This window comes from Rhododendron vialii, chromosome 7a, assembly GCF_030253575.1.
Source record: "Rhododendron vialii isolate Sample 1 chromosome 7a, ASM3025357v1".
Classification (NCBI taxonomy): domain Eukaryota; kingdom Viridiplantae; phylum Streptophyta; class Magnoliopsida; order Ericales; family Ericaceae; genus Rhododendron; species Rhododendron vialii.
This window is the reverse complement of record NC_080563.1, coordinates 15,172,229-15,194,224: the sequence shown is the minus strand read 5'-3', so window position 1 is coordinate 15,194,224 and position 21,996 is coordinate 15,172,229. Positions and strand designations below refer to the sequence as shown.

At 37.9% G+C, this 21,996-nt stretch overlaps 2 protein-coding genes across 3 annotated transcripts in view; both read right to left on the bottom strand.

The window, feature by feature from the left end:
* The window catches only part of LOC131333725 (protein transport protein SEC31 homolog B-like), a 35,432-nt gene that overhangs the window by 2,809 nt on the left and 10,627 nt on the right, over positions 1-21,996 (bottom strand). Inside the window, exons 3-4 of the mRNA XM_058368431.1 lie at positions 1,272-1,554; positions 733-962 (exon numbers count right to left, since the gene is read on the bottom strand). Of these exons, the coding sequence (XP_058224414.1) occupies positions 733-962; positions 1,272-1,461 (420 nt within the window). The 5' untranslated portion in view covers positions 1,462-1,554. The remainder of the gene's footprint in view (positions 1-732; positions 963-1,271; positions 1,555-21,996) is intronic.
* LOC131333672 (putative disease resistance RPP13-like protein 1) overlaps positions 1,655-21,996 on the bottom strand; it is a 37,547-nt gene continuing 17,205 nt past the window's right edge. The window contains exons 4-6 of one of the 2 annotated variants that reach the window (XM_058368311.1): positions 2,512-2,627; positions 2,192-2,370; positions 1,845-2,020 (exon numbers count right to left, since the gene is read on the bottom strand). The gene's annotated coding sequence lies outside the window, so the exon portion shown is untranslated. Of the gene's footprint in view, positions 1,781-1,844; positions 2,021-2,191; positions 2,371-2,511; positions 2,628-21,996 lie in introns of those variants that run through there. The other variant, XM_058368310.1, reaches the window with a different exon arrangement.

The following is a 21,996-nucleotide window of genomic DNA, read 5'->3' as shown; positions in this document are numbered from 1 at the left end:
CTGAACACATTTTTATCTTAGATAAATATGTAACTACCATGTGCTTGGTAGCTATCCGACCAACATGAAATTTGGTGCACTTAATGATCACAACGAGCTCCAAATATGAGAGGTCCAAAAATCGAGGTGGGTCTAGAAAGAGCTCACCAATGGACAAAACTAAACAGGGATTAATCTTATTCAGTAGTCATTAGAAGTACAAATCAATGGCCTCCCAAACACACAAGGGCCAAGAAGTTGGAAGCTGTTCACCCAAAGTAACTTAATGCATATAACGTAATTCTTATATCTATTTCTAAACACTACAAATATAACAGTACACCAATCAGCAAAGACCACAAATGTCCTGAGAACTTCCATCTTTCTACTGCTTATAAACACCAAGAAATTAGAACCATAAGCCTGCAGTAACCTAACTGAAAGTGCGAGTTCTTGTATATATAAAGGTATCAGAGCCCTGGCAGAGAACCACAAGCGATGAGTTTCAAACTCCAATTTTAATACTGGGTGAAATTTACCGTTCCTATTCATCTCACGCTTTGCCGAGTCTTGATCATTCGTTTAAGTGTTGCAAGCTAGAAATTGCACTCCTCCCAGTCACTAGTGGCAAGCTGCACCTGTGCAAGGCAGGATAAATGCAAGGATCAAAACGGAAGACAAAAGACATAATAGGGGGAAAATGATTGTACTTAATTTGATTTATGGTAAAAGAAATTAAGATAGGAGTGGTACCTGGATTTGAAGGGCAGTACCGAAATAACCGTTGTCCAAAGACTGACAAAGCTGAACAAGTTTTTCAGAGGCATTTTTGGAGATGTCCAGCTTGGAAAACAAAGCACCTATTTTCCTTGAGTTATCCTCAATTTCCCGCTTCTTAGCTGGATTTGCACATGAACCTCCCAGTGCTTCTGATGTCTCATTAAGAAACCGCGTCAACGTCATTATGACAGGTCTTTGCTGGGCTGAAGCACATTATTTACAAATGAGCATAGCAACACACATTAGATGAGGCAGTATCTCTGAAATTTTTTTTTTCATTTTCTCCAAAATATGAAGATTTGAAATAACACTTTCCCAAATGTTACATCATTTTTATCATTAAGTAGTTTTAGACCTTATCCCTATCTGGTTCAATTCACAGGTTTGAAAAAAATAAACATCGACATGTTTGAAAGTGCATCATTGCAAAATAAAGGATTGAAACCTGTAAAGCCCCAAGTCTAACTAAAAGATCGCGAAACGTAAAACAAAAGGAAAAGAAACACCGTTACCAGGTACATTTGAAGTATCCACTGCCTGTACTGTAGGTGGGGTTGAGGCAGGAGTTATGGCTGATTGAACTTGTGCTGGCTGAGTAGGGCTGGAGGACTGTGTTGGACCCATGCCAGGTCTTTGGACTCTTGCACTTGTAACCGGCATAAATCCCCTAGATGCTGGGGTCGGAGCCAAAACCTGAGACATCTTATGTACAGGAACTGGACCTACTTGAGATGGAATAGTGCCAAGTGAACCACCAACACGAGGTCCTGTTTGATAAATGGGAATGCCAGTTCCCTGAAAAGTGTAATTAAAGAGTAAATTTCAGTAAACCGCAATGCAACATTGAAACAGTTACGAAGGTCTAAGTAAATTTAATCTCATAAAAACAAACATACTGGATACAGCTGAGAACCCAATGTCAGCAGCGGGTATTGCTCCACGTTGCTCAACCCATGAGGATTGCAGGGACGAAGTGTTTTACTGTAGTCTGAGGGGATACCGGTGGTGTGGCAAAGTTCATCTGATATATGATGTATAAACATCTCAACAGAATCAGAGTTTGCAGCCTAATTTCCTTGTATTAAATGACAGTTGGAAAGTACATTAAAGTAAATTGATGGAAGAGAGACAAAATAGGAAGATATTGTTTTAGTGAAACCAAGGAACAACAGGTTCATGCTATTACAATCGCAAACACCAGAAGTTCTGCCAAACAATCATCAGAGTTGGAAAGCTTCAAAGTTGAGAATTCGATTTCTGTCTACGAGATTTATAGCTAACCCAAAAACTTTTAAGTAGCAATAACCGCTACGGAAGGACAAAAATCTTCCAGCAAAGCAAGCTAACAACTGCAGAAGACACTATCATAATTCTTTTAGTATGAGAAATTATGTACTCTCCCTAGTGGAATTAAACCCAACTACGTAAATACCTGTTGAATTTGAGGTGCTTGGGATGGCACAAACATTTGAGGCTGTCGTGCTGGCTGATATGGGGCAGGAGCACCATATCCTCTCCCAAATGAATAGCTATATTACTGTTAGTAATTTTCCCCATAGGGATCCGTTGGAATGCTTTGTTGCTGTTGCGATGGTACTGTTAGTCTGTTTCCTACAGAATAAAGAAGAGACAAACTACTAAAAGAGTGAAAATATTACAAGAAGAAGCAAAGTAGCACATTCTAAAGTTAGACAATTGCTGAAAAACAACTATATTAGTAGTTCTGTGCATCAAAGATAAAAGATTAAGCACCTGGTAATAATGTTGAGGGGCCTCAACTGTGCCAAAACTGGATGGACCAGCACCGTATGCGTGTCCTGCTTGTAACTGAAAGTTGTCGAAAGCCAGAGACTTGGGTACTTCTTTCTCTGCCATAATAGTGACACAAAATCATCAGCTGGAAAACACATTTCAGCAACGTAGCCCCACTTCGGACAAATGGTAGAAGAGCTTATTTCACTTCGAAGATCAACTTAGAAAACTCAAAACAAACTATCCATCATATGGAACTAGTAAGCTTGAGGTGGCTCTTCTTATCACATAAAAAAGTACCAAATACAAAACTAGAAGTAAAAGTAGGAATCTATGTAATCTAGTTACAGTTGCAATAGGTCAAACACAGCCAGTCTAGCTGGATATAAACCCGAAACTTTCTTTTGAGGCCCAATTTTACGAGTATTCTCCCACACTCTTTCATCATGTCCTCTGTACAAAAGCAGTAACTATGATCCATGATCTATGATCTATCTAACCAGGTGCCAAACTCCAAATTTAAATCGTAAATCACAACTCGAAAGCCTTCGATGCCCATAATACAAAACTTCAAGTACATTTAAAAAATGTAGTGGTTCAGGAATTTCAGAATCAGCAATTAAAGAAACATCACATCTATTTCTCTCTCATTTTCCCCCTTTTTTGCTTGCTCTTGTTCAAGAGGTGGATCAATCTCAAAATAATTGCAGTTTAAAGTTCAGAATCCTACAATGCTATGGAAAACAGCAAAGGTTCATTGTTCATGTACATCCATAAACATCTGTTAAGTATAGCAGATATGCATCACTTGTAAGCCAACCACTGATGAATAAACTTTTATTACTAACTAGTACTATACATTGAGCCTCAAAACCCCAAATCTAACTTATTTAACACCTGATATACCAATAATGCTAATAAAAGAATAAACATTTACCAAATTCCAACTACAAATCTGAGTCCCCTTAGCCACCCAAAAAGATAAAGTTATTGATGATCATCATACAGACATGGACACTATTAACAATTACTAAACTTCAATATGGTCATGAAAACTAATGCATCCCAAAATAGAAGACATCCCAATAAATAGCAATAGTTTAATTCCCTCGACAACTTAGGGCCTAAACCCAAGCACCGAAGCATTAAAATATAATTTTACAGAATATTGCGCACTACAAATTCTATTCATAATCACTACAGAATCATGTGTCCTAATTATCAAAAGAAGTAAATGATCTCAAAACCACCAAAACGTCACAATAGCAAGTCTCATCTCATAAGTTTATCCCGACACAATCTTCTACTTACGAACTACCCATAACCACAAGATAGTAACGCTAGCTCATTGGTATAGCAAATTCCATAATCAACACCTAAACATTTCGTGCCTTCACAAAAGTGTCTTATCAGCAAAATATACCCTAACAATCCACTTCCATATAGCCCAAGCAACCCACACACTCTCATGAACTCTACATATATTGTCGTTACCTACCAAACGGCCCTAACCAATCTAAAACTAAAACCTCCATTGATCACCAAGTTATCCAATCCTAAATGGCTATCACGAGAAAAATCTACAAAATTTCAACAATGATACCAATCAAACAATGGAGTCTCTCCTAAATCCTAGATTTTCTAACATAATACCTATCAACAACAAAACATAGGAATCCTATCGACTCATGCTACTATTCACATCTTGATGAACATCCGCAAATCCAAAGAGTATTTCCTTAGATGGTGTAAAATCATTTATCTTTCCCAATAAACTAATAACCAAGTCTGTATTAGGATACTAACAAAAGAAGTCTATAAAAAAAAAAATAACAATTGATCTCACCAAAAGTTACCGCATGCCAATTCAACAAAAAAATTATAAACATTTATGCGTTTTTAATTAAGAATTAAGAATTTTTCTAAAGAATAATTAAAGGGACACGGGGAAATTCAAAAGTACATAACATGTTTAACCACTCACCTGGGCCCAAAGCAATTGAACACGGACACACAACAAGAGACTAACTTGTACATAAAGAACCGTATGAAATCACCAACTGTTTCATATATAATACAACTTGGAGAAACTTAGGACTACCCTAAAAGTAATTAACTACCCTTAAAACTAAATCAACTCAAGTCTCGAGTCAACTACCAAACCTAAAACTCTTATCTCCAAATCCTCCAAGTAGTTTGATCCACGTGCCAAAAACTATTTCCAAGGGCCAAAACCTCATGTTCCTATTCAAAACATCTAACCAACAACACAGATTTATACTCTACCATTAAACTAAATTCTCTGTGTATACTATATATAAGTAGAAGTCAAATACACACACCACCCCAACTCACTACGTACAACCACGCAAACACACACATCACCAAGACCACCAACACTCCTCTCTCTCTCTCTCTCTCTCTCTCTCTCTCTCTCTCTCTCTCTCTCTCTCTCTCTCAAACACATTACCATCCTCCACAAGAATCACACATTTTCCAAAGTAAATTAAATACCAAAACATGCAACCCAATAACTTGATCCGCTCTAATAATGTTACTGCTCCAAAGTAAGGAAACAAACAAGAATAATATTACGTATCCCGACGGAATATCAAGAACGTGTTCGAAAACTGTGATGTAAGATCAGCTCCAAAGAACTCTAAGACTATGGTTGTTGTTCTCTCTCCCAAAGCCTCCTCTCAATATTCTATCTCCTAGTATGTTGTGAATATCTCCTTGAGAGTAACTTTAAAAAACTACCCATAACTCACATCCAAAATAATGACAATTATAGAATGTGCACAAAAGAGTTAAATAGAACTGTACTATAAATGCCGAATTTTTAGCAAAAATACATTTCCCTCAAAACATACAAACATGGGTATTTTTTGTGCATCTCCTCTTCATGCTCCAAAGTGGCTTCATAAACTCCGTGCGCACCACAACACTTCAACCTAATGATTTTCTTTTTCTAATTTCTTTTCTTTTTTTGCAAAGTACAATTCCCTTTGTATCAACTATCAAGCATCTCAATGGGTTGCTCATCATAGGTTATATCATCCCGAACATGATGTGGCTCTTAATCAATCACATTGGACAGACTATGCACATACTTCCTCAACATCGACACAAGAAAAATATTATGAATTTTAGCCAAACTAGGCGATAGTGCCAAACAATATGCAACCTCACCAACCACCTCAAAAGGCCCAATTTAGCGAGGACTCAACTCCCTTTTTTTGTCAAACCGAAGAAAACCTCTCCGTGGGAATACCTTAAGAAACACTATGTCTCCTAAACAAAACAGTTAACGAGTACCACTACCTGTAATAATGCTCCTCAAATTTAGACAAACCAATGACACAATTAATACAATTGCATAGTGAAGTCCGACAATCACCTTCACACATAACTGCACCGATTTGCCGAATAACCCAACGTGTAGGTCACTTAAATAACAACACAATGCGTTGACTTAGTAAGCTGGTCTACTATCACCCAATCCTTGATATTAATATGAGAGTTGTAATCTCTAAATAACTCCATAAACTACATCTTACATTGACATTCAATTAATTTATGCAATTATCTAGAATTTCAAACAAACTCACGTCTCCATAAAATTAAATATCTTGATTATCCAAGACCCAAAACCTCTGTAATCATTCAATAGTGATGCCTTGGACTACTTACTTCCTAATTGTATTCAAATAACAGCATTTTTTGTTTTTGGCATCTAATCAAGTTTCTACAGCATGAATAATCTTATCAACTAAGATGATCACCGAAACTAATGGTATCCACTCATCTAAGAAATTCCAAACCTCTAAAGCTTATTTGTTGTCCATTGTGTACAAAATTAAACATGTAGTTAACCTCGAACGAAAGGTCCCAACTCTAACAAATATATCAATTTCCTCAAGACATACCAAAAATCCACATATGTCAAAACCAACCCAGAGCTCATCCCTCTTTTGAACTAAAGCATCAAAAAACTACCACATTGATATCTCTTCTCCGGAAAAAGAAATATTTTTTTTTCAAACGACTTTTCGCTTATGATTTCCAATCTTATAACGGAATTCAAAACACAACGCTCCGCAAACTCACCTTTGTCGTCAATACTCCCTTACTTCAAGGATCACTAAACAAAGACTACTTATTTCAACTCCAAACTAGTACTCCAACATGAATGGCTAAATGAGACAGATGTCTATCTCCAAAATTGAGTTTATTCATCAACTCTCAAGGACGTAGAAACAAGGCTCCATGGACGACAATGAAAAGACATCATATTCTTTTTATGTTGAAAGCAATTTCTCTATCACTTCATCATACAACAATAAATCTTCCAAACCAACACAAATCACCCCAGAACTAAATTGAAGTTTTTATTTTTATTTTTTTGACAACCAAGGATCAAAAGTATGTCCACAAAGAAATCACTGCACATAAATGTATACATATTTTACGATAACGAACTCACTCCAAGATAAAAAAATATAAACCAATTCATAATAACGAAGCGGCCAAAAAGAAGCCTAATCTACAATTACCCAAGCTCTGATGATTAGACAACAATAATATATACTTCGCTCAAGTACGAATACCAAATCTTCACCGCTAAAGTCCTTACACTTCATGTCTTTTGATATTGGTACCCTTTTTTCGCACACTACACTAACAACATATCAATTTAAGCGAACTCTCAAATCCACTGCCCAAGTTACCATAAAAAAATGACCACTACAATTTAGGACTAATACAAAATAAGCCTCTCAAATCCATATCTTTGCTAGTGTCACACAAAAAGAGTACTGCAACTACAATTCTTGAAGTCAAATTACATTACTTCATCCTAATACTACAAAGCATTAAATTATAATCTTAAGGAAAATTGTGCAGTACAAATTCTATCCTTAAGTACAGAATCATGTGTCCTAATTATCAAAACAAGCAAATGATCCCAAAACCACCAATAATCAAGATCGATATTAATCCATATTCACTTGAATGTCACAATAGCAAGTCTCATCTCATAAGTTTATCCCGACACAATCTTCTTACGAACTACCCATAACCACAAGATAGTAATACTAGCTCATTGGTACAGCAAATTTCATAATCGACACCTAAACATTCCATGCCTTCACGCAAGTGTCTTATCAACAAAATATTGATGTAGTATGTAGTAAGGGTATTTATGTCTTTTTGTATTGGGTCTATATATAGGTGTTGGGATCCTTTCTTTTGGTAGCTTTTATCATTTTGAACAAATATTATCAAGAGCTAGTCTCTTTTGTATCCCATCTTGGGAGTTTCTCTCTATATTATCTATGGGTATCTTTGGTTGCATCATTTGGTATCAGAGCTTCTAGGCTCGATCCCCACCGTTCATCTTGCCGGAGACTTCACCGAAAACCTAAACCTCGCCGGAAACCTAAAACGGCGCCGGAAAATCTTGCCAGTGCCCCCAAATCACTCCAATCCTCAGATCTATCCAACCCAACACCTTATACTTCGATTTCGACCCTATTCAGCCCTGAATTGAACCAAAAACCTTCGGATCTGACCTGTTCGAACCTAAATCAGCCATTTCGGGACTGTTCAACCTCGATTCAGAGCATTTCGAGCAAGACCCAATCATTCGAGTCTTGTTCTACCTGTTTCGGACCTCAAACAGCTGATTTCGACAACACCCAGCCTTGTTCGAGCTTGAATCTGTCATTTCAGAACTCAAATCGAAGTTTCAAACCCAGATCTGCCTATTTCGGACCATTTCGGAGCTGCTACAGTGATTTCGGAGCCTGCTATAGTGATTTCAAGCCTACTCCGTGGGTTTTGAGGGTTTTCGGACTGATTTCAACCCATTTTTGCTAATTTCGGACCAGATCTATGGTGGGTAAGTGTCGAATCCTTATTTTCTTTGCTGGGTTGTTGCTAGATTGCTCCGTAGTTGTAGATTCGAGTATGATTACTGTTGATTAAGTGTTTTTGGGGTTGTTTCTGTTGAAATTGGTGGCTGAGTTGACTAGGTTTTCATTATTTGGGGTGGATTTACTTGTTTGGAGTTGAATTTGGATATTGTCATGGCTTATCGGGCTAGAGGTAGAAGAGGAGGAAGAAGTAGAGGCTTTGTGGTAAACAATGGTGAAAAGAATGAGTTTGGCAACCAAAACCATGAGATTTAAGAGTTGAGACAACAAGTTGCTACCCTAACGGCGATGGTGCAAGGCTTGCAAGTGTTGCATGGGGGTAGTGGAGGGTCCGAGGACTCTCAAAGTCACTTTGACAATCCTTTTGGTGATCCAAATTGGCGTAGGCCACCTTCCACTCACTTTCCTTATGGGTGGGAGAAGAACATCAAGATTGAACTTCCCGAGTTCAATGGAAGTCTTAATCCGGATGAGTTTGATGATTGGATAAATACAGTTGAAAGAGTGATTATGGAGATGTCTCCGAGGAGAAGAATGTGAAGTTAGCAGCTATCCGTCTCAAAGGAAGAGCTTCCGCTTGGTGGGAGCAATTGCAAGAAACTAGGCTACGAAGAGGAAAAGGAAAGATTAAAGAATGGGAGAAAATGAAGAAGAAACTCAATGAGCAATTCTTGCCTTTCAACTATATGCAAAACCTCTACAAGAATTTGCATAATCTCAAACAAGTTGGAAGTGTTGATGAGTACACGGAGGCTTTTCATCAACTTGTTGCTAGAGTTGATTTGAATGAAAGTGAAGATCAAATGGTTGCAAGGTACATAAGTGGGTTGACAATCACAATCCAAAATGCCCTTGCTATTCAAACTTTGTGGACGGTTTCGGAAGCTTACAATAGGGCCTTGGTGGCCGAAAAGCAAGAAAAGAGGAAGTTTCGGAGATCCGGGCAACAATATCAAGGCGGTTCCAAGTCCGGGCAGCCCTTTTACTCTTATGCTAAGGGTGGTTCTTTCTCTAGTGGTGGCCAAGGTGCTTCTTTCGGGGTTGGTACTCAAAACAGAGCGGATAAGGCTTCAACACCCGCTCAAAATCAGCCTCAATCCGGTGCTTCGGGGGCTCGAAATCAATTCCAAAGTGGGGGTTTTTAAGTGCTTCAAGTGTGGGGAACCGGGTCACGAGTCTTCGGATTGTCGTAAGGCTTCTGGAGGTCGTAACAAGACACTTTTTATTGAGGAGGTTACGGAACAAGGTTGTGAGGATGATATTCCCGTTTATGATGAAGAAATATGTGAAGAAATTGGGGGTGATGAGGAGGAGGAAGAAGGCTATGCATTGATGATCAAAAAGACTCTCCTTACTCCTAAGGATGCTAGTAATGAAGATTGGTTGCATACTATATCTTTTACACCACTTGCAATGTTGGCGGTAGAGTTTGCAACATGATTATTGATAGTGGAAGTTGTGAGAATGTAGTCTCTCAAGAGGTGGTGGACAAGTTACAACTCAAAGTGGAAGAGCATCCCCATCCTTATACCCTTTCTTGGTTCAAGAAGGGTAATGAAATCAAGGTGACTAAAAGGTGCTTGGTAACTTTCTCTATTCGGCAAAAGTACTTTGATGAAGCTTGGTGCGATGTGGTTCCTATGGATGCTTGTCATATACTACTTGGTCGCCCGTGGCAATATGATAGGCATTGCATCCATGATGGAAAGAAGAATACCTAAACCGTCCTTAAGGAGAAGCGACAATTCATTTTGTTACCAATGAAGGAGAAGGTGACTACAAAGCCTCCTCCCACTACGTTGCTTGCTTCTAAAGGATTTCTCAAGGAAAGTCAAGAAATTGGTATGTTCTAGTGTTGGTTCCTATGGCGGATATGGGTGTGTCGGATGTTCCCGAGGTGATTTCTAAACTTTTGAAGGAGTATGTTGATGTGTTTCCTCAAGAGTTAGTCCCGAATTGCCTCATTTGCGAGATATTCAACATTGTATCGACTTGGTACCCGGGGCGCCCCTTCCAAACAAGCCTGCATATAAAATGTCCCCAAAGGAGAGGGAGAGATTCACAGACAAGTTAAGGATCTTCTAGAGAAATACTACATAAGGGCAAGCCTTAGCCCTTGCACGGTGCTGACCATTTTGACTCCGAAAAAGGATGGTTCGTGGAGGATGTGTGTGGATAGTAGAGCTATCAACAAGATCACTATCAAGCACCGCTTTCCCATTCCGAGGCTAGATGATATGTTGGATTGCCTTGCCGGTTCAAAGGTATTCTCAAAGATTGATCTAAGAAATGGTTATCATCAAATTCGAGTCCGCCCTGGAGATGAATGGAAAACAGCTTTCAAGACCCCTCATGGCCTTTTTGAATGGCTTGTGATGCCTTTTGGTCTTACCAATGCTCCAAGCACTTTTATGCGGGTAATGACTCAAATGCTTCAACCTCTATTGGGTACATGTGTAGTTGTGTACTTTGATGATATCTTGGTGTATAGTCGGTGTTTTGAAGATCACTCATCCCACCTCCAACAAGTCTTTGAAATCTTGAGAATAGAGAAATTTTATGGGAACTTGAAGAAATGTAGTTTTGTCGTTGATAAAGTGGTATTTTTGGGGTATGTGGGGTCTTCAAAGGGGGTTCACATGGATGAAGACAAGATTAAGGCCATTGTGGAATGGCCAACGCCTATAAGTGTTCATGAAGTGAGGAGTTTTCATGGGTTAGCTACTTTCTAGCGGAGGTTCATTGCCAATTTTAGTAGTATCGCGGCTCCTCTTACCGAATGCCTCAATCAAAAAGTGTTCATATGGTCCAAAGAAGCCGCTGAGAGTTTCAAATTGTTGAAATCTAAGCTTACAGAGCCTCCTATCTTGGCCTTACCCGACTTTGACAAAACTTTTGAACTTGATTGTGATGCTTCGGGAGTGGGAATTGGTGGAGTCCTAAGCCAAGGTGGTCAACCTATTGCTTTCTTTAGCGAGAAGTTGAACGGTGCTAAACTCAAGTACTCTACTTATGACTTGGAATTCTATGCCATTGTCCAAGCCATCAAGCATTGGAGTTACTACCTCGCCTACAAGGAATTTGTTCTCAACACCGATCATGAAGCTCTTAAGTACATCAATAGCCAACACCACCTCAATAAACGGCATGCCAAGTGGGTGGCTTATCTACAACAATTCACATTCTCTTTGAGGTACAAATCGGGGATTCTCAACAAAGTGGCTGATGGCTTGAGTAAAAGAGTGGCTCTCTTGGTGGAAATGAAGAACAAGGTTGTTGGGTTTGAAGAATTTCGCACTTTCTATGCTAAAGATCCTTACTTTAGTAAGATAATCGATGCTTTGCAGAGGGGTGGTAAGGTTATCGATCCATGTTTCATGTTGAAGGATGGATTTCTCTTCATAGAACTCAAGTTGTGTGTCCCTACATGCTCTTTAAGGGAGCAATTGTTGGCCGAAAGTCACAAATTGGGTCATTTTGGCAAGGATAAGACTCTAGCGTTGCTTCAAAATGCATACTATTGGCCGGGAATGAGTAAAGATGCGAGGGGCTATATGCAAAGGTGTCAAACTTGCCAACGGAGTAAGGGAACACCCACTAATGCGGGATTGTATTTGCCTTTACCAGTGCCGAAAAGTCCTTGGAAATGCGTGAGTATGGATTTTGTCTTGGGGCTTCCTCCTACGCAAAGACGGAGTGATTCAATCATGGTGGTAGTGGATCCGTTTTCAAAAATGGCTCATTTCATACCTTGTAAAAAGACTATGGATGCGACTAACATTGCCAATCTCTATTTCAAGGAGGTCTACAAGTTGCATGGTGTCCCTACTTCTATTGTCTCCGATAGAGATGCTAAGTTCCTTGCCCACTTTTGGAGGACCTTGCGGAGGAAGATTGGCACCAACTTATGCTTTAGTACTTCTTTTCACCCTCAAACTGATGGTCAAACGGAAGTGGTAAATCAGAGTCTTGGGAATTTGTTGCGAAGCTTAGTTGGTGAACATCCAAAAAGTTGGGATGGAATTCTTCCCTTGGCAGAATTTGCTTACAATTCTTCCCTAAACCGCACCATCCACACTTCCCCATTTGAAGCGGTTTATAGGTTGAAACCTTCTAGTGTGGTTGACCTCGTTCCATTGCCAACCCCTAAGAAGGGACTCTCCAAGGCGGAAGATATGGCTACGTTTATGAAGAATATCCACTCTCAAGTTAAGCTTAACATTGAGAGGTCAAATGCAAAGTATAAGGCGGCCGTTAATGCACACAAAAGGAAGGTTTTGTTCAAAGAAAGGGATCTTGTTTGGGTTATCTTGAGCAAGGATAGGCATCCTCATGGTGCTTACATGAAGTTGAACGATCAGAAAGTGGGTCCTTGTGAAGTCTTGCGCAAGATCAATGACAACGCTTATCAAGTCCGCTTACCCTCTCATTTGAGCATCTCCAACACATTCAATGTGCAACACTTGGTACCTTATTTGCCGGAGGACACTACCGTAACTTGAAGACAAGTTTCTTTTTTTTGCAAGGGAGTATGATGTAGTATGTAGTAAGGGTATTTATGTCTTTTTGTATTGGGTCTATATATTGGTGTTAGGGTCCTTTCTTTTGATAGCTTTTATCATTTTGAACAAATATTATCAAGAACTAGTCTCTTTTGTATCCCATTTTGGGAGTTTCTCTCTCTATATTATCTATGGGTATCTTTGGTCACATCAAATATACCCTAACAATCCACTTCCATATAGCCCAAGCAATCCACACACTCTCATGAACTCTACATATATAGTCGCTACCTACCAAACGGCCCCAACCATTCTAAAACTAAAACCTACATTGATCACCAAGTTCTCCAAACCTAAATGGCTATCACGAGAAAAATCAACCAAATTTCAACAATGACACCAATCAAATAGTGGAGTCTAGGATCCTAGATTTTCTAACATAAAACCTATCAAAAACGAAACATAGGAATCCTATCAACTCATGCTACTATTCACCTCCTGATGAACATCCGCAAATCCAAAGAGCATTTCCTTAGATGGTGTAAAATCATTTATATTTCCCAATAAACTAATAACCAAGTCTGTATCAGGATACTAACAAAATAAGTCTATAGAAAAGAATAATAACAATTGAACTCACCAAAAGTTACCACATGCCAATTCAAAAAACAAAATATAAACATTAGTCATTTATGTGTTTTTAATTAATAATAATGAAGTTTTCTAAAGAATAATTCCAAGGACAAAAGTTCAAAAGTACATACCATGCTTAACCACTCACCTAGGTTCAAAGCAATGCAACACGGACACGCAACAAGAGACTAAGTTGTACATAACGAACCATATGAAATCACTAACTGTTTCAAACATAATACTACCTAGGGCAACTTAGGACTACCCTAAAAGTAATTAACTACCCATAAAACTAAATCAACTTAGGTCTCCAGTCAACTACCAAACCTAAAACTCTTATCTCCAAGTCCTCCAACCACATTGATCCACATACCAAAAACCACTTCCAAGTGCCAAAACCACATGTTCTTATTCAAAACATCTAACCAACACCACCAGATTTATACTCTACAATAAAACTAGATTCTTTAGTGTATACTACATATAAGCAGAAGTCAAAAACACAGACCACCCCAACTCACCACGTACCACAAATACACACACAACACCAAAGCCACCAACACTCCCCCATCTCTTTATACTTTACAATAAAACTAGATTCTGTGTATATTATATATAAGCAGAAGTCAAACACACACCACCCAAACTCACAACGTACAACCACGCATACACACACATCACCAAAACCACCAACACTTCTCTCTCTCTCTCTCTCTCTCTCTCTCTCTCTCTCACACACACACACACACACACATTACCACCCTACACTAACATCAAATATTTTCCCAAGTAAATTAAAAATCAAAACATGCAACCCAATAACTTGATCCTCTATAATAGTGTTACTGCTCCAAAGTAAGGAAACAAACAAAAATAATATTACATACCCTGATGGAAGATCAAGAACGAATTCGAAAACCATGGAGTAAGATCGGCTCCAAAGAACCCTAAGACTATGGTTGCTGCACACTATCCCAAAGCCTCCTCTCAATATTCTATCAAAATATAACCCTAGTACGTTGTGAATATCTCTTTGAGAGTAACTTTATAAAACTACCCATAACTCACAAAACACTTACTTCTTGCCGAATGATTACCTAAAGTACTTAATTATGGTACATCACTCATTACTAAATCTAATTAGACTTATACCCTCAAATCCAACACAATGACAATTATGCCTCTAATGTACACAAAATAGTTAAATATGACCGTACTACAAATGCCGAATTTTAAGCAAAGGTAATTATTAGAAAAAAGAAAATGTACATCGTAACATCCTCCTCCCTTAAATTAAATTTATTCCTCGAAATAGCATACAAACCTCAAGCATACAAACATGGGTATTTTATGTGCATCTCTTCTCTTCGCGCTTCAAAGTTGCTTCATAAACTCCGTGCGCACCACAACACTTCAACCAAATGATTTTTTTTTTTTTTTGAAGTACATTTCCCATTGTATCAACTATCAATTATCTCAATGGGTTGCTTATCATAGGTTATATCATCCCGAACATGAACTGGCTCTTAATCAATCACATTGGATGGACTATGCACATACTTCCTCAACATTGACACATGAAAAATATTATGAACTTTAGCAAAACAAGGTGATAGTGCCAAACAATATGCAACCTAACCAACCACCTCAATTTAGCGAGGACTCAACTCCCTCTTTTTGCCAAACCGAAGAACACCTCTCCATGGGAATACCTTAAGAAACACCATTACTTCCTAAACTAAAAAGTTCATGAGTACCACTATCTGTAATAGTGCACCTCAAATTTAGACAAAACGATGACATAATTAATACACTTGCATAGTGAAGTCAGACAATCACCTTCACACATAACTACACCGATTTGCCGAATAACCCAACGTGTATAGGTCACTTAAATAAGAACACAATGAGTTGACTTAGTAAGCTGTTCTACTATCACCCAATCTTTGATATTAATATGAGAGTTGTAATCTCTAAATCACTCCGTAAAATACATCTTACATTGGCATCCAATTAATTTATGCAATTATCCAGAATTCCAAACAAACTCACGTCTCCATAAAATTAAATATCTTGATTATCCAAGACCCAAAAACTCTGTAATCATTCAATGGTGATGCCTTGGACTACTTACTTCTTAATTGTATTCAAATAACACTTTTTTTTGTTTTTGGCATCTAATCCAGTTTCTACGGCATGAATTATCTTATCAACTAATATGATCACCGAAACTAATTGTATCAACTCATCTAAGAAATTCCAAACCTCTAGAGCTTATTTGTTGCCCATAGTTGTATGAAATTAAACATGTAACTGACCTCAAACGAAAGGCCCCAACTCCAACCAATATATCAATTCCCCCAAGACATACAAAAAATCCACATATATCAAAACCAACTCAGAGCTCATCCTCTTTTAAACTAAAGCATCAAGAAACTACCACATTGGAATCTCTTCTCCGGAAAAAGAAACATTTTTTTTTCAAACAACTTTTCGCATATGATTTCCAATCTTATAACGGAATTCAAAACACAACACTCCACAAACTCACCTTTGTCGTCAATACTCCCTTACTTCAAGGATCACTAAACAAAGACTATTTATTTCAACTCCAAACTAGTACTCCAACATGAATGGCTAAATGAGACAGATGCCTATCTTGAAAATTGGGTTTATTCATCAACTCTCAAGGACGTAGAAACAAGGCTCCATGGACGACAATGAAAAGACTTCATATTCACCAACTGCTTACTATCTGATACCCCTATGTTTACCCAATACTATGTAGATTGAAAGCAATTTCTCTATCACTTCATTATATAACAATAAATCCTCCAAACCAACACAAATCACTCCAGAACTAAATTGAAGTTCTCTTTTTTTTTTTTGACAACCAAGGATCAGAAGTATGTCCACAAAGAAATTACTACGCATATATGTATACGGATGTTACCATAAGGAACTCACTCCAAGATAAAAAGTGTAGACCAATTCATAATAACGAAATGGCCCAAAAGAATCCTAGTCTACAATTAGCCCAAACTCTGATGATTAGACAAAAATAATATATACTCCACTCAGGTACAAATACCAAATCTCCACCGCTAAAGTCCTTAAACTTCATATCTTTGATATTGGTCCCTTTTTTTCGCACACTACACTCACAACACAACAATTTAAGTGAACTTTCAAATCCACAACCCTAACTACCATAAACAAATTACCACTCCAATTTAAGACTAATATTGAGTAAGCCTCTCAAATCCAATTCTCTACCAAAATCACACAAAAAGAGTAGTGCTGCCACAATTCTTGAAGTCAAATTACTTTACTCCATCTTGATTAGTAGAGGTCCAATATTCATTTTCTAGCTATTAGATTCTCTCTTCTACATTCGACTCCATAAATTCTAAAAGTACACATACGTCCTTAAAAAGTGGATTTTTTTTTTTTCGAAACATCTTACTACGACACATAACAATAACCATTAGCAAATTTACAAGAATATACCTCAAATTATAATTCAACTTCATCCAAGAATTACTCATTCAAAATAGAAAAGAAGATAATCAAACAAGTCATCAATCGAATTTAGAATCATCTGTCATCGAAAAAATAATAACAAATCCTAGCCCAAACCGAATAAGTCATGCACTGATGAATAACTATTACTAACTAGTACTATAAATCAACCCTCAAAACACCAAATCTAACTTATTTAGCACCTGATATACCAGTGATGTAATAAAAGAATAAACATTTACCAAATTCCAACTACAAATCTGAGTCCCCTTACCCACCCAAAGAGATAAAGTTATTGTTGATCATCATATAGACATGGACACCCTTATCAATTACGAAACTTCAATATCGTCATGAAAACTAATGCATCCCAAAAGAGAAGCCCATAGTACAATATCCCAATAAATAACAATAGTCAAGACCAACTCCAAAACTTTTAATTCCATCAACAACCTAGGGTTTAAACCCACGCACCGAAGCATTAAAATATAATTTTACATAATCTTGCATACTACAAATTCCATCCATAATCACTAAAGAATCATGCGTCCAAATTATCAAATCCCAAAACCACCGATAATAAAGATCAATATTAATCCATATTCACTTGAACGTCACAATAACAAGTCTCATCTCATAAGTTTATCCCGACACAATCTTCTATTTATGAACTACCCATAACCAAAAGATAGTAATGCTAGCTCATTGGTACAACAAATTCCATAATCGACACCTAAACATTCCATGCCTTCATGCAAGTGTCTTATCAGCAAAATATACCCTAACAATCCACTTCCATATAGCCCAAGCAAGCCACGCACTCTCATGAACTCTACATATATTGTCGTTACCTACCAAATGGCCCCAACCATTCTAAAACTAAAACCTCCATTGATCACCAAGTTCTCCAAACCTAAATGGCTATCACGAGAAAATCAACCAAATTTCCAAAGCGACCCCAATCAAAAAATGGAGTCTAGGATCCTAGAATTTCTAGCATAATACCTATCAACAACTTAACATAGGAATCCTATCGACTCATGCTACTATTCACCTCCTGATGAACATCCGCAAATCCAAAGAGTATTTTCTTAGATGGTGTAAAATCATTTATCTTTCTCAATAAACTAATAACCAATTCTGTATTAGGATACTAACAAAATAAGGAGAGATTGCTGATGATGTGACCCATAGGATCCAAGTGGGGTGGCTCAAGTGGAGAAGCGCTACTGGTGTACTATGTGACAAGAGGGTACCTACAAAATTGAAGGGAAAATTCTATGGAACTGCCATAAGATCAGCAATGTTTTATGGGACAGAATGTTAGCCTATTAAGAAACAACATGTGAGCAAAATGAGTGTAGCAAAAATGAGAGTGTTGAGGTGGATGTGTGGTAAGACTAGACGAGACAAGATTAGAAATGAAACAGTTCGTGAGATGGTAGGTGTAGCACCTATAGAGGAGAAGTTGAGGAAAAATAGGCTAAGGTGGTTTGGGCATATCTACCGTAGACCAGAAGATGCAGTAGTTAAGAGATCGGATAGGATAGCTCTAGGTAGCAATGTTACGGGGAGGGGTAGACCTAAATTGACATTAAATGCTGTAGTGCGCAAAGATATGAGTATAATGGGTTTGTGTAAACAAGTGGCACTTGACAGAGTCCAATGGAGAAAACGGATTCATGTAGCCGACCCCAAGTGATTGGGACGTAAGGCTCGGTTTGGTTGGTTGGTTGGTTGGTAATTAATAATTATGAATTTTTCTAAAGAATAATTATAGGGACACAAGTTCAAAAGTACATACCATGCTTAACAACTCACCTGGGTCCAAAGCAATGCAACACGGACACGCAACAAGAGACTAACCAGTACATAACGAACCACATAAAATCACTAACTGTTTCAAACACAATACTACCTAGGGCAACTTACGACTACCCTAAAAGTAATTAACTACCCTTAAAACTAAATCAACTCAAGTCTCGAGTCAACTACCAAACCTAAAACTCTTATCTCAAAGTAGTTTGATCCACGTACCAAAAACCACTTCCAAGTGCCAAAACCTCATGTTCCTATTCAAAACATCTAATCAAAAACACTAGATTTATACTCTACAACAAAACTAGATTCTTTGTGTTCAATATATAAGCAAAAGTCAAACACACACACCACCCCAACTCACCACGTACAGCCACACATACACGCACATCACCAACTCTCTCTCTCTCTCTCTCTCTCTCTCTCTCTCTCTCTCTCTCTCACACACACACACACACACACACTACCATCCTACACAAGAATCACCCATTTTCACAAGTAAATTAAATACCAAAACATGCAACCCAATAACTTGATCCCCTCTAATAATGTTACTGCTCCAAAGTAAAGTAAAGAAACAAACAGAATGCATAGATTGCGTCATCAAGCAGAGTTTAGGAAGAATGGGTGTTACTGTTGTTGTAACGCCCCAAGCAGACCACTTGCCCTGTACCCTGATTTTGATCCACAAACCACACCACATGGCCCAAAAGCTTAAGCACAAAGTACTAGTAGTAGCCCACAAGGTTTGTTATATGCCCAAGATCATCCATGTAGACTTCCGATGTGGGACGGGGTGTTACAATCTCTTCAACTTTAGAGCCTCGCGCCTCGCGAGGGCTTGAGCACTATAATCACTATTATAAATCAAACCAACAACCAAATCAAACCAAACTCCAAGGGCCCACACGGTCGTGTACATGGATGGCTCTGATACCACCTGTAACGCCCCAAGCAGACCACTTGCCCAGTACCCTGATTTTGATCCACAAACCACACCACATGGCCCAAAAGCTTAAGTACAAGGTACTAGTAGTAGCCCACAAGGTTTGTTATATGCCCAAGATCATCCATGTAGACTTCCGATGTGGGACGGGGTGTTACAGTTGTTTGTGTGTATATTTCCTCAAGTCTCTTGGTCACCTGGGGATAATGAATGCATCAAAACTAGCAGAACTTCATAACCAGGTGCACTGTATCTATGACTAGTTTCCAGATAATTAGACACCTCCCACAAGGACAGAATCTAGATAAAGAATTATAAGCACCTTCACTCTTAAACCGAAGGTAGGCCCATCTTTGGTTACAGGTAAATGCAAGGTCAAACAGATACCGATCTTATACTCAATAAGGACCATTGCTACAGCACGATTTGGTAGTATATATGATTCTTAACATACCATTGCTAAAGCAAACACAAAGAAAAAAAGAAAACGATAAATCATGAGTCAACCAACTCAGGGAGAATAAATAAATACAGCACAACCTAGCCAGTTGTATGAACCTGTTGTATGAACCTGTGAACTGGACAACAAATGTTATTCACATCAAACCATAAACATGCTATATCAACATCTACCTTTCACCTATGGTACCCTCAATATTTTCATATTTTCTCTAGATGCTTAACATGAAACATGTGCAGAAAGTAAAGGGGCCAAAGGATCATCTCTTTCATTTGAAACACATAGGCCAATGCACAGGGATATACCATGTTTTCCATATGTTTTCGTCTTGTTCATATGTAATTTTTGCGATCTATACAACCCCGCTATCTCCTATTCAAATCGTTCATGGAATAGTGGAATAAAGTATCTAAAAAAATAAAATTAAACGCCGCAACAATTATCCCGTAACCAAACATGCCATATTGTGTACAACCAAAAATAGAGAGGATTAGGAGAGACCTCGTGTTGGGACGAACAACGGTCGGGATAAAACGAAGAGAGAAGAGGGGCATTGTCGGAGACAACAACGAAGCACTTCAAGAGCTTGCGGTAAGCGGACAGGTCTTTGACTGGAGTAGGAACGACAATGCACTGTCGATCGTTTGGAATTGCCTATTCTTCAAGGGAAAAAAAATGATATATGAACCATGTAACTTTATCTCAAACATTTGAACATACACTAACATGTCTACAGAGTTTCAACATATACGCCAAGCTTCATATTTAGATTACATAATCAATGCATGTTCCTTTCAAAAAAATTAAAAAAGTTTGAATACACATGGCTCGATCATAACATCTAAATACCATGAGTCCCAAGTTCAAGATTACAAATTTCATAGGTAAAGTGCTAAGTTTGACCTTATCACCTTACAAAAGAATATAGGCTGAATGTTTACATCAAAATACTACAAAAAGGAGTCATCAACCATAAATCCTTCCTCTTAAGTCCTTGAATCCTCTTTTGGTCCTGAGATGGTTACAACACATGAGCCAAAGCCCGTAGGAATGCAAGCTAAATATATGGATAAGAATAAGTAAGCATGACACTCGAAAAAACAACGTAGGTCCCCATTTACAGAGCTATCGTATCCAAAAGATAGATTTCTCATCTTTATTCAAGAAAAATAAAGTGTCTTACTGTAGCCATTCTATTCTAAATCAAAGCGCCAAAGAAAACTCACTCATAAGGGCTAAGGAATTTTGAATTAGCTCCAGTGCGCACATATATTATTATACACCTATTAACAAATCATAGTCCCCACATATACACCTTATGCATTTTACTAGTTATATACCCTTCTCGATATTAAAAAAAAACTCATTCCGACATTTTGCTAAAACGCAAATCCATGTTAATATTCATTTTCATATCGTGTACCATTTCAATCATTCCCATTATCACTTTTCATTCATTGTTTCTATCAACAGTTAACTTTCACTATCAAAACATCATTCACAACAAAACTAACATTTTAATAATAATCAAAGAGCTCCCAACTCAATATTCAATGGAACACATTCATATCTACTTGATCAATTTGAAAGATACATATTTCCTAAAAATGCCCGATTATGATAACAACATCTATCAACACATGGTGGCATAAGCCCCATAACTAAAAA